The sequence below is a fragment of the Drosophila nasuta genome, chromosome X, assembly GCF_023558535.2.
Source record: "Drosophila nasuta strain 15112-1781.00 chromosome X, ASM2355853v1, whole genome shotgun sequence".
Taxonomy (NCBI): Eukaryota; Metazoa; Arthropoda; class Insecta; order Diptera; family Drosophilidae; genus Drosophila; species Drosophila nasuta.
The window spans coordinates 20,924,995-20,938,954 of NC_083459.1; the positions used below are offsets into that span (position 1 = coordinate 20,924,995).

At 38.6% G+C, this 13,960-nt stretch overlaps 1 protein-coding gene across 3 annotated transcripts; it reads right to left on the reverse strand.

Annotated features, from left to right (window-relative positions):
- Positions 1 to 2,169: 2,169 nt before the first annotated feature.
- Positions 2,170 to 6,252, reverse strand: LOC132796148 (probable cytochrome P450 6v1). 3 transcript variants are annotated; one of them, XM_060807212.1, is made up of 4 exons: positions 6,131 to 6,252; positions 4,922 to 5,637; positions 2,714 to 3,553; positions 2,170 to 2,639 (listed from the first exon to the last, which is right to left on the reverse strand). In XM_060807212.1, the coding sequence occupies exons 2-4, from the start codon at positions 5,387 to 5,389 to the stop codon at positions 2,361 to 2,363; spliced, it is 1,587 nt and encodes a 528-aa protein (XP_060663195.1). In that variant the 5' UTR covers positions 5,390 to 5,637; positions 6,131 to 6,252; the 3' UTR covers positions 2,170 to 2,360. The 3 variants fall into 3 exon arrangements, with proteins under 3 accessions (XP_060663195.1, XP_060663194.1, XP_060663193.1); XM_060807211.1 differs by lacking the exon at positions 6,131 to 6,252 and adding an exon at positions 5,930 to 6,060; XM_060807210.1 differs by lacking the exon at positions 6,131 to 6,252 and having other exon boundaries at positions 4,922 to 6,028.
- Positions 6,253 to 13,960: the final 7,708 nt, after the last annotated feature.

Here is a 13,960-nt window from a genome sequence, read left to right on the forward strand (position 1 = left end):
TGTAATTCATTTCATTCAAGTGAAAAGTGATTTTTATTTAATTTACATACACACACAAGACTCAAGAAATATTTGTGCAGGAATGCGCATTGCTTTATGACATTGTTGTAAACCCTTTTAGCACACACACTCACACTCACACACACACACACACTCGCGTGCATATCCTTTATATGCCTTCAAAAGCAAATGCAACATCGTAGCGAACTGCTTTTTCCTGACCACCCTGGGCCACTGTTGATTTTTCGCGGTCTAATAAAATAGCCCGAGAAAAAGGTTTCTTTCTTTCTTTTACTTGTATGTTGTTGTCGTTGTTTTTTTTGGTGGCCCGCTTCGTCTTTTGATTTTCCGTGTTCCGATGCCAGCCAAAGAGTTGAGGCTTCACATTCTGCCACCGCCGCCGCATTGTGTTAAATGGTCAGTAAAATCAGCGCATTTTTCCATGGAAATCACAAAAGAAAAACCCTTTTTGGTTTTCCGCCGCCATCTCTGCCCTCCGTTGTCTTGTTGTGTCGGTGTCTCAGTGTCTCAGTGTCGGTCTCTGCCCCTTTTGTGTGTGTTTGCGGGGTGTGAGCATTTGCATAACGCCCTTAGTTAGTTATTTTGTCAGTAGTCGCTGCTGTTAACTATTCTAATTCCAAAGTCCAAGCTAATCAGCACAGCTCAGCTGTCAAGTGTTTGAGAATAGATTTTCTTGTTGCATTTGCTTTTATGCGTACTTTTGCTTTGTAATCATGAGTTGTCAAAACTTAAAATACAAAAACAAAACAAGTGAGCAGCAGTCGAGAGTTCAATGAAACCGAAATACTGCAAATATACAAAATCAATATATCAAAATGCTGATTTGGTATAGTGATATACCAACAAATGTAAAATATACTGCATTCGGTATTATTTCTTGAATGACTTCCAAATTTGAATACGAAAGCAACCGTATTATTATCAGATTTGGTATAGCAATATACCAATGCATGTAAAATATACTGCATTTGGTATGTTTTGCCCACACATGATTATTTATTGAATGACTTTCACAAGTTTTTAACTGAGTTCAACAGAATTATTTCTTATAATTCGGTATTTTGTATAACGATATACCAATAAAAGCAGAATATACCACATTTGGTATGTTTTCCATACCAACAATAAATTTTGGAATGTCTTTAAAGTATTTATCTGATAGCAACCGAATTCTAAGAATATTTGGTATAATGATATACTAATAAATGTAAAAGAGTATATTTATGGTATGTTTTTCCCATAAACATTTTTTTCATGAATGACTTCCAAAATTTGTATACGATAGCAACCGTATCATAATGAGATTTGGTATAACGATATACTAATTAATGTAAAATATACTGTATTTGGTATGTTTTTCCCATATACAATTATTTTTTGAATGACTTTCAAGTTTATAACTGATACCAAATTATAATTATTATATTAAACTTACCATAAGAGTTATAATATGTTTTTATCCAACACTTAAGAATGTGTCTCTTCGAATTCTCTAATTCTCTGACACGACTGAAATTTTCAAATTTCTGAAATCTTCCCTCAAAAAACACCGTTTAAATTTGAAAAGCATATTATATTTAATATTAATAGCAAAAAAAAAAACTTAATTTGTATAAACTTCATCTTTGGAAAAAACGTACTTAAATTAGTCATTTTAAAAAATTGATTGCATAAATTTCAAAAATATAAAAAAAATTCATGATTTGTCATACTAACATAATTAATTTGTTTTTTGTCTAAGTGTGCAGATGTTTAGAAGTCTTGCCCCAATGTGCGGGCGTGTGTTTGCGTGTGTGTGTGTGTATGTGGGGGAGGCTTGTTGCAAGTGCCACAGCAAACCGATGACACACATATTGGAAAGTGTGTTGGAGGGAAGGGAGTGGCAGATTTGAGGGGCGCAGTTCGGGGAATGGGAGCTGCTAGTCTCGATCAGGCCACCAGGGCAAAAAGTGAAACAGAGAAAAAAAAAGAACACACACACACACACAACCAACTGATAAGCTATCGGACGATGACGAGGCCAAAGGCATGAACGGAGAGAGAAAAGAGAGAGAGAGAGAGAGCAAATACTATATATTATTTTGTAAGTAATAATATTTTTAGTGTGTGTGGCAGCTAGAGAAAGACGATAAAAGAGCGCTGTTTTTTTTGAAAAAACATATATCAATGTATCGTTTTTATTTTGAGGCATACCAAATATTTATGTACAATGCGGCCCAAATGCTGTGATGTGAATGCGTGTGTGTGTCGAGTGTGTGTGTGTGTGAATAAGTCTGTATCTGAATATGAATAGAGGGTGGTGGAGGGCTCGTCATGAGTGGATGCTTCGTGAACTTGTGCTATAAACAGTCTACAACTTTGAGGTAAATGCTATGCTCGCTGGCAAGCAGCGCAAACTTGGCATCGAAACTGATGTGATCAACGGTCTGATCACAGAACTCGACCCGATGCTGACGCAGAAAGTAGATGAGTCCCAGCTTGATCTGCAACAGCGCTATCTGCAGTCCAATGCAATGATGCGGCCCAGCGCCAAATGGCAGATACGACATTGGTGTCTGATTTGATTTGTTCTCCGCATTGAAACGCTCCGGATCAAAGCGTTCCGGTTCCGGCCAGTACTGCAGAATATAATGAGAAAGCTTATTTTTATGAGATATACATTTAATATACATTTGCCTGACTCGTCGCTCACCTTGGAGTCATGATGTATGGCCAGATTGGATATGAAGACGGGCATGCCACGGCGTGCATAGCACTCGGCATGGGGACGCAACGAATAGAAGCGCTTCTTGTTGATCGGTGTGCACTCGCGCTCCAGCAGCGGCACAATCGGATACATGCGCAACGTCTCCTCGACGACCATATCGAGATACTTCATGCCGGCAATCAGTTCATAGCTCAAACCGGGACCGGCACCGTGCGATCCATGGGCGGCGGCGATGGCAAAGGCGTGACGGATTTCGCGACGTAAGCGCTCCTGCATTAGGGGTTGCTTTGCCAGCTCGTAGAGGGCAAAGGACATGGTTGAGGAGCAGGTCTCAATGCCTGCCACCTCAAAGCTGGCCGCTTGGGCGGCCAAAAAGTCTTGATGATGCGTAAAGTGCGATTTGTCCTGCTGCAGATCGGCCTCCTTTTTAAGGGTCAACAGCATTTCAATGAGATCATTGCGCAAAATGCCGCCACGTTCCCGCTCCTCGATCACCAGCTGAATGACGCGACGCAAAAATTCGGAATGCGGCTCCGTGAACAGCTTGGAGCGAAATAACGGCACCAGTTTCGGCAAAAAGAATATCACAAAAAAATCGATTATTCGCCGCACATTCGGCTTAAAGATGTCCTGACAATGTGAACCGATTTCTGATTGTGTATTCCGTAAACTGTATGATCGTAATCCAAATGCAATGCTTGCAATCATATCCGTGTTATACAGATCGCAAACATCCTTAATGCTCACGATCACACCGCGAGCGGCATCGCCACGTCGCAGATCTCGTGTCAAACGCTTCAGATACCATTCCAGATCGCAGCCAATCTACAAGTAATCAAATATGGGTATTACGATCAATATATTGTGATCACACTCTCTCTCTTTAAATTTCTATGGAAATGCAAAAATAATATGAAAATATTGATTGAAGGCGGTGAGAGATGCAATCATCGATTGGCCAAAGTTTATTCAAGTTTTTGCTGACATCATCGCATTGATCGTACGTTAAATTCACTTTACCTTAACTTCAAATATCAAAGGTGTCTTGCCTCGAGAATCGACAGCTTATCTACGCACTAAGATACGGCTGTGTAGTGGTTACACGTGAAAATAACTAGCTAACTTTTTCGTTTTAGGTAGCATTATTTGCATATGGAAATTGGGAATGGAATGAAATATGCTTTTAATTTCACATCAAAGATAAGATAAGATTGTTTTAATATGAAGTTTAATTGCTTCTTTTTTGTGTGCAATTATTTATGGCAAATTAAAATAATTAAATAATTGCGTTATAAATCTCACTAAATTGAATGGAACAAACATTAATTTATATTATTATTAAATTTTGAAAACCGTAAATCACGTTTAACCTTTGTTTTCATTTTGTATATTACAAATTTGAAATTTTGTAATACTTATTATAGAATTTGAATAAGAAATTTAAAAATAAAAATTGAAAATAAAAGTTATCTTTCAAATATTTAAATAAAAATAATATAATTATAATTTTTATTTATTTTTTAAATAATTTGTTTTTTGTTTATCTTCAATTTTTATATTTCAAATTTTGTAATCAATACTAAAAAAAATTACTTAATTTTTCAATGTCTAAACTCTTATTTATGAGAGTTATTTTTCCATTTTATCAAAATAATCAAAAACAATTTATTTTTTTTATTGTTTTTGAATAAAAAACAACTTTTTACTGTATTATTTTTACTTTCACTATCGTACTCGTTTAAACTCTGACTAGATCTGATTACAAAAATATATATATATTTGAATAAGCTATGCAAAAAATGTCATTTAAAATGAAATAGGAGCTTTAATTTATATATATTTCAATTTTGTCTAATTTGCTAATTGCGATAATTTGCTTGTCATTTTAAGGTTGTGAATAAAAAAAATAACGCCTCAAAAATTTAAATAGAATACTAAAAAGAACTACATTTAAATTGCTACCAAGCGCTTATAATAAATTTGTGGGCTTTAAAGCCACGCACAAATAAGCTGTGACCCACTGTTCAGCGTGCACACTCGATCGTATATCGTAAGCGTCTACCGTAACTCAGTTGAGAGGGGACAGAATGTGAAGACATGTGCAAATAATTCCTTATATGGGGCGTTGTCACAGTCAGAAGACTGACTCAAAAGAGTTGTGAAGTTGTTGCTCGTGTGATTGATTCAACTTACCTCTTCCATGAGGGAGAACATTTGCTTGATCTTGGCCCCGGTAAAGACCGGCGATAGACGTGTGCGAATCTCACGCCATTCCGGCTGGCGGGCAAAGAATAAATTCAGCGAGCCCATCTTATCGTGACGCATATCGCATTTGGCAAAGCGATTCGAGAAGCTGACGAAATCCTCAACGAGTACGGTGCGAACCAGCTGGAGATCGCGTATGAGCAGAGCCGGCTGATGGAAGAGATAGATGCCGACAACGGGTTCGTTGCGGAAGCGATCATCGAAATAGAAGCGACGCAGTTGCAGTGCAAACGATTCCTCCAGCTTGAGCACCTTCTTCAGGTTGCCCAAAATGTGTGTGGGCTGCACGAACTTGACGCGACGTCGCTGCCAATAGACGTAGGTGCGACGCGACCAGATGAACACAGCGGTCAGTATGGTGACAATGGCCAGCAGTATGTTTGTTGAGTACACCATGGTGAGTGAGCGAGACAGCTTGACAACAGACCAACGACGACGACGGCCGCAGAACACTTACAGTCAGTCAGTCAGACGCACAGTGTGGCCAGACCACAGAGAGACGGAGACGAAGAGCGAGAGAGAGCGATGGCGATGGATGTGGAGCCTCGTCGTCGGTGAGCTTTTCAGCTGTTTGTTTTGTTGTTGCGCTTCGTTGCAACGCGTTTGCAATGCGGCGGCCACAGCGCGTGTTCCGTCGTGGCACGCTTCGTGTGCGCCCAAAATACACAATAAAAAAAATATAAAACAAATTATACAAATAAATACTTAACAAATTATATCACAATCAAGTTCTGTTTTCTTTTTCGTTTTTTTTTTTGTGGTCTGCGCGGCGGCCACGACGGCAACGACGATAATAATAAAAACAATGCGACGACAACGTCAACAACAAGAACGGCAAGAAGCAGATGATGAAGAAGAAGCAGTAGCAGCAGCAACAGCGGCAACAGAAGAGTATCAAACACACACACACACATGCACGTATAGAGAGGCACTCACTCACACATACGCAGACTCGCACTCGCGCATTTGCAAAAAGAATCGAGAAACAAAAAAAAAATAAGGAACGAAAAACAACAAAAAACGCGCTAGCAAGCTCTACAAGCCGACGCAATGAACTGACGTGACGTCGACGCCGCCACGGGCCCCAAACAACACACAACACAGAAAGCGAAAAATACAAAAAACAACAACACTAACTTAAACGTTGGCGTCGACGTCGAAGTCGCCGCAGCTTGCGATTATCAACAAAAGCAGAATACAAAGCAAAGCTAACGATTGACAGGCCACAACAACCGCAACTGGCGTCGCAAACGCCCCCGTCATCATGATTAACCGCAAAGTATTCACGCTTTTGTACGGCAAGGTGCCATGGGGGGGCTCTCGGGCAACGACGCTGACGCCGACGTCGCTGTCGCCAGCACTGAGATCTACTTACGCTCTCAAAACGCAGTCATGTCAAAGCAACGCAACACAAGAGTAAAATCAGAATTGAGAGAAAGAGCGAGCGCACAGGCAAGCAAAAGCTTTTTGCTAAACTCAGCACATGTGCGCAAGCACACTGGGTACAACACGATTAAGTCATGCTTGACCATCAAATAAGTAGTGCAAAGCAAAAACTAGCACACTACATTTGGTGCACAGTTTATTGCATATGCGCATTATATTATTGGAAAAAAATTATTTTGTAATTCATGATTTTCATAGTGCTTGCCCCACGGTCAGAGGTAGTCTCAGCATAAGTGCCGACCACAAATAAAAGTGAATATTAAAAGCGAAACAGCGATAGCGACTCCACGTGACAAAGCTGTTGACGAAAACAAACTACGCTCGCAAGCACAAAGAGTGAGTAATGAACAGAAAGAAAGAGAATGAAGTATGTAGGTGTCGCAATCAGTGTTGCTGATGCCGCTTTTTTCCCGTCAAATCTAGCGTGTTTTATGATCGATGTGCGAAATGTTTGTAAACCGCAGAAAGCCGGATACAAGATTTTTCCAAACATAGTTTTTCATTGAGTATTTTCATAAGAGGTGTCGATTTTCGTATTGTCACCTGTGAAATGATCAATTCGAAAAAATCGTGTAAACCGCAAAAACATAATTTTGATTGTTGTTGCAATGATATAAGACCGATTTAGTTCATATTGTGTTGTATATGCTTTAACTTACTTCTTTTAACGTTTTTGTTATAAGATATTTTTTTATATCACCTTTCCGTTAAAAACAGCTTTTTTTCTTCGCAACACTGGTCGCAATATCAAAACTTTCAACTGTGCACAAAGACAAAGAGATTGAATGAGCGAAAGAGAGAGAGAGAGAGAGAGTGCGAGATGGAGAGCGATAGCGAGCCAGTGTGCGAGAGCCACGTCTGGTTTTAAAAATAAACTCATGTTCGCTGTGGGTCGCCTGATGTTCTTATTACTTGCGTTCGCGTTTGCGTTCGCGTTTTGTTTTCGTTTCTACTTTAGCAAATTCCTCTTTAATAATCAACCTTAACCAGGGCGGCGAGCAACTCTAAGCGAGCACAACTTTGCTGACCAGGGCTACGCACTCGTCTGTCCCATGCAACGTTGAAAGCCCGCGCTTCAATTCAAATTAAATTCTTTATTTATTCTTTTTTTTTTGGTTGTGTGTGACGTTCAACACAAAGCTGTTGAAGCTCAAGCCAATTGAACAAATAGCTTATCAATTGTTGAATAAATTGCTGCAGAGACGAAGCAGACGCTTTGTTGAGAGCAGGAAAAAGGAAACTCCATTTACAACAATTGACAGAAATTTGCACTTGTGTGTAAAACTTTCACGTTCAGCTGTTGTTGCCTCTTTTTAGGTCCAATGCTCTACAACTGTACACAGTACATTGGTTATGTTATCTCTCAGGGTTGTCATTGATAAGTACTATAAAAATTACCATATCTAATACCAACAATATCGGCGTTAACTAATCAATATCGGTTTTGTGTGTAGTATAGCCAATTGCAGCCAATAATTGTCACAGGGCCACCAATAAAAAAGGGTGTGCCAAATTCGTTACACATGAACAAGAAAAAGAGTGAGAAAAAAGAAATAAACCGTTTTGTTTCTTAGGTAGAGGCAACATCCGAGGCAAGTTAGTGAGTGTTACAAATGTGCAACATTTCCGATTGCTTCAGTTTGGGATACCAAAATCTGTTGGCCACAGTGATGGACTGGCTGAGGACTGAGGGTGTGGAGGTGTGCTTTGGTTTGGGTTTTGGTTTGGTTTGGCTTGGCTTGGTTTGGTCAAAGGGGTGGTGGAGGAAGGGGTTGGTAGCGATGGCATTCGCCTTGCTTTGATTAAATTTCATGCACGACCGCATAGCAAGGCAAGGAAAGGCAAGGGTTGCAAACGCGACTACAGTGTGGGAAGCTTGCTCTGCGAATCGCAATCGGGTATCGGGAATCGGTATTGAATATTGAAATGGAAATGGGATATATAACCTTAAAGAATGTAGTAAGCTAGGAAAAATCACTGGATTTATGCTTCAGACTGTCTATTTTTACTTGCTAATGTTATAGGAAAAGTGAACTACTCCGGCATCAGCTACCAGGTGGCTGTTTCGTCACCAGTCACCTGCTGAAGTAAACACTCACCAGCGAAAAGGCGACTAAGAAAAATCACTGGATTTGTGTCTTACTTGCGAATGTAATAGGAAAAGGGAACTACTCCGGCATCAGCTACCAGGTTGCGAATGTTATAGGAAAAGGGAACTACTCCGGCATCAGCTACCAGGTGGCTGGTTCGTCACCAGTCACCTGCAGTATTACTGCAGCACTTTTCAGCGAGGGCAGAGTCCCCACACCTACTGAAGGGTGTGTATTTACCCACACACATGCGCCTAAGCTTGAGCTGCAGTTCGATGATTTGCATTTATCTTCGTTCGCGCAAAGTGTTTGCCATTCAGCTCAAGAGCACGCCGACCTCTCTGTCTCTCTCTCTCTCTTTCCACCTTTGAAAGCGCTTCGCATTGCGTCACGCGTTGCGTGTAGAGAGCGCAGTGTAGCCGGTGATGTGTCAATAATCGGCGTTGCTTATGCACACAACGGCTTTACAAACACACGCGCACTTGTCGTGATGATGATGATGATGACGATGATGATGATGAGAATGAGAATGAGGTGGGTGTAACAAAACCCCCCGCTTTCGTCTGTAGTTTGGTCGGTGCACAAATCAAAGCCGTCTTAATAAACAAACAACGTGCGCTTTTCATGCTCTCGATCCCATTCTCTATCCAGCTGTAACATCCAAACCTCTTAATTTCACCCCACCAGCGACTTGAACCCACAGGATTTTGTCACGTTGAACGTTGGTGGCATTTAGTTTTAGCTGTGACTTTGTTTTGATTCCATTTATGCTGTTGACACTAGAAATCTTTTAATTATTGTCACGCATTGTACGCGAGATTCCGATTCCGAATCCGATTCCATCCACCCAAACCACAGTCACAGCCCCCAATTTAACGCACGCATCCCAAAACAAATACCAAATACAACTGTTAAATTGCTCCCACACGCTCAGTTTGCTTCGTAGTTTTTTGTGTGTGTGTGTGTGTGTGTGTGTGTGTGTTGTTGACATTTTGGTTTTGCGCTCTGCCCGCTTGTGGGAGTTGCGTCAGGTGGCAACACACTTAAGCGCTCTAACGCCTCCAAAGTGCTTTTTCAGTTTTCTCCATAATGGTGATAGCGCTTATGGCGTTGCATCTACTCGGGGGGTAGTAAATACATACATAGTTACATTAATTTGTGGGCTTTTTGGATCAGCGTGCATTAGCAGCTAACGATTGTTCACAATACAAATAAGAATAAGAAGGCGTAATACAAAATGATTAAGTGTGACCAGACTAGTGCTATAAATTCTTAGAATCCTTTAAAAATATACATATAACAAAATTGTTGTCTCAAATTTAAATTCAAAACAATTAAGTGTGAGTATATTGCTATAAATTCATTAAATCTGTTAAAAATATATAATCAAATTGTAGTCTCAAGTTAAAATTCAAAACAATTAAGTGTGACCAGAGTATAGTGATCTAAATTTATAGATATATAAATTGTAGTCTCAAATTAAAAAACAAAACAATTAAGTGTGATCAGAGTTAGTGCTATAAATTCATAAAATCCTTTAATATAAATATAAATATAAATATTTATTTTGGTTTATAAAATTGATGGAATTCTTAATATTAGTTTATTTTTAATCTAAATTAATGTTGAATGACTTTAGCTTTACTACTAATGATTCAAGAGAAGGGTGTATGTTTTATGTTTATTATAAAATTATTATGATTAAAAACTTGTTATAACCTCAATGACAATAATATATGTCTCAGAATTAAATTTAATACAACTAATTTCTTTTGCAACTCTTTAAATAGATGTATACATAAAGAAGGCATAAAACACAAACAAACTTAAACAATTTAATTTTCTAATCAAAATAAATGTTGAATACGTTTTACTTTAATTCCTTACAATAATAAGTAAAGAGAAGATCTAATTATTAATGTTTATTATAAAATTGTCATTATTAAAAACTTCATATAATCTCAAAAACAATAATACTATACATCAATTTCGCAGGATTGAATGTTGTATTTCCCATATCTTTAAATAACTATGTAAATAAGGCGCATCTCTTGATGTTTGTGAGACACTTAAAGCATTTCTGTAAATATATGATTTGAAGAAAAAATTAATGTTCTGTTCCTTGGCTGTTGAGAAACAAACGGATTAGTTGTTGATGCTCTCATTTGTTTGTAATATTCTCACAATAACAATGACGACTTACACATGTGCTTATCATATTTAACTACCGCTCGTTTGCCTTTGATATTACAATAATTTGTGTTGTGTTGTGTTCTAAATACCTGTGCAACTCGTCGGACTTTGCATTGTTGCACATATGAAGGTCCAGTTTAGTAATCTCAGTAAAATTCATTACGACAACAATGGAACACACATGATGAGAGTGTGTGTGTGTGTGTGTATGTTTGCTATGATTTAGATTGAGATCGAGCAGAAGATTGAGATTTCGGGTCGTTGGATATGTTGAGATAAAGTGCGCAAAATAGATACGTAATTTGACGTTAATGTTACGCTAATAATAATCTGTCAGCTCGCATTAGCCATGGCCCAAGCAAAGGCAAACACACACACATGGGCAAAAAATTTGCTACCTAACTACCCTAAAAACTCATCCAGGCAGCTGATCTCGTGTGCATCGATTGCAATCAAAATGCGAATGCATTTCATAATGTGCTTAGGATCAATGTTTGAGGCGACGTAACGACCTTACGACGATGTTTTACTTCTGTTACTTCTTGGGTTGATCTTGGTCCGGTACCGCTCAGGAGTTCGGGTCTGCTTTTTTGTGAGGTATAGTGTCTTGGGTCCGGTGTATTTCTATTGTTGTGCTTGCCATTTTGACGGGTTTCGATTACGTTTTCTTCCTCCGTCTCCGTCCTCCTTGCTACTGTGTGCATACATATCATAGATGTGTGTTTATTATTGGAGATGCTCTGTCATGTGTGTAATCCACTCTGCTCGTTGCTCAAAGTTAAATGATGCGCGCCTAAGTTGAGCAATTTTCCAAAAAAGGAACAAGGAACGAGAAAAACGGAACGGAGGTCGGAGAAGACCAAAGAGACCGAGTCCAAGCCAGTTACTGATACCAATTACACTGTTTTCCTTTTTTTTTTATTTCTATACGATACGCCTTGACGGCTGATAAAAGCAAATTGTATATGAGAGCAGTCCAGTCGAAAATTGAAAATCGTAAAAAATAAGAAATGGATGGAAAATGCATTGCAATTACAGATGTAACTCGACTCCCAAATGGGACTTTCGCGCCGGCAAATTGCCCGAAATTTGTGCTCCCAAAGGGGAAGCTGCAGGCAAATGACATTTGGTCCTTGACTGCAGGGTGCGAAGTGTCAACTACCAACTACCAAGTGTGGGACTACCAGGCTACCGCCAGGTTTGGTCATAAAGTCAAAGCCCAACAAATGCAAAGTCAAAACGCAGCGAAAGTGTTTTCCACACACAGCCTTAAATGGAACTTCAAAATGTTCGCTCTTCTGAGAAACACCACAAACAAATAACAAAAATAGAAAAAAAAAATCAGAAACGCTAAAGAACTGCAAATGAAACTATAACGAACTAACTAGCAAAAAGGATTCTGCTCTGAAAACCTAGAAATCTAAATCGTTTCAGTTCAAGGAACAGTTGAGCAAAAAAATAAAAAGACACAACAAACGACGTGCGAGACTAAAAAATTAAAAAACTGAAAGGATTGACATTGAGGGCATAAAATGCATTTCCGAGTATTAACGGGTAAAGAGTGAGCGAGAGAGCGAGAGAGAGAGAGGTTCGCCTTAACCCGTTACTGCCGCACAATTGCAAATTGTTTTGCTGGACGCGAATGCGACCGCTTGAAGGGGTTAAAAAATGAAAATGTGCCCTTTTTTTTGTAAGCGCTCGTAAAACAATAAAGCCATAAACCTCGGAGCGACATAAATTAAAAGATGTGGAACACTCAGTGCGAAGGACATCATGTGCTGCCAGGACGAAGGGTTAAAAAGTGCACGAATTACATTTTTCTATGCTCTTCCTGTGTTTTTTTTTTTGTTGGTATTCCAATTCTTTTCTATTTTTTGGCAGTTCGTTGTTTTTTTTTGTAATTGTTTTAGGTTTTACAACTCGGTCAACGAATGGGTTAAGCAATACTAATTTCGGGAGAATACTTCGCGGAATTGAAACCATCTACGCGGAAATTGTAAAAAGTGGAACATTGAACATTGAAGATTTCAGTTCAGTTCACTTTTAGTTTTTTTATTTAATTTTTATTTCTTCAGTTTTGACTGCTGCGGCGGAAAAATCAACTTGCGCGTCTGCTTAACATAAAGGCGCAATTAACATTAACCCCTTTGTGCCCCTGACTCTGACTCTGACTCGACATGCCGAAAAGGCAACCGCCGCAAAAGCCGATGATGCCGCCTTTGAGTTTGGCCAATAAAACTGTCGCATAAGTTACCAACCAAAAAAAAAAAATTCCGTTGCGCCTCCAAACAATAGAAAATATACATTTTAATTAGCTCCGAACTCTCCGATCAAAATTGAAGTCTCAACCTGCTGTCGCCTTCATATTTTCATTTCATATTTTTTCCCCCCCCATTTTTCTCTTCTTTCATCTTCTCACTGCTCACTTCTCGTCAATTAATTTCGTTCTCAGGGCTTCTTGGCTACTCCAACGCCATGTGTTGCTCAACGACGCCGAAGACGCTCAACATTTTTATGAGCCTTAACAAATTTGTACAAATTGTTTCGTCTGTTTTTTTTTTTTTTATGTGTATTTAGCCGCTGTGTCTTGACCAAATTGGACCACAGCAGCAGTTAGGGCCCCCAAAGCGATCCGATGCGATCCGCTTTCAGGTTAATCGGGAAATAATATGGGAAACTGAGGCCAAAACAATGGCAAGTGGAAAAGTGTTAATGATTATCAAGATTGGAAATGGGTTGGGTTCAACTGCAAACTCTGAAACTGTTTACAACTCATTTGTTCCTTTGTTGTAATATTTAATATTTTGGGGGTCTATAATATAAATATAATAGTTCGAATTCTCAGTTCAAAAATATTTTAAAAATAAAGAAATACATTTTGTTTTGTGGTGAAGTAGTATTTAATTTAAAAGTTGTTTTTATTTTATAATATGACATCGTTTTTAGGATATCTTTAAAATGTTTCAATGGTAAACCAATACGTTTCTGATTTTCTTTAGGTAGGCACAAAAATATATTTATACTTCTTGAAATGTTGAAGATTCGGGGAATCTAAAGAATCTTTTAAATAATTAATATAACTTGAAGAATGGATTTATGTTTCAATTTCAAAAAATTGTTGAATCAGCAATATGGTCAAAACTTCGAAATTATATTGTAAACCTTTTGCTTTCTTGGTATAAAAAGAATTGCAAATATTGGAATGAAGATTTGACATCCGACTATTTCCTTAGCAACA

Bases quoted from the DNA above. Each gene is read 5' to 3' on its own strand.
- LOC132796148 (XM_060807212.1), bottom strand. From the start codon at position 5,389: ATGGTGTACTCAACAAACATACTGCTGGCCATTGTCACCATACTGACC. The intron at 3,554-4,921 runs GTAAGTTGAATC...GATTACTTGTAG, and splicing joins TGTTCTCCCTCATGGAAGAG to ATTGGCTGCGATCTGGAATG. The intron at 2,640-2,713 runs GTGAGCGACGAG...TATATTCTGCAG, and splicing joins CCATACATCATGACTCCAAG to TACTGGCCGGAACCGGAACG.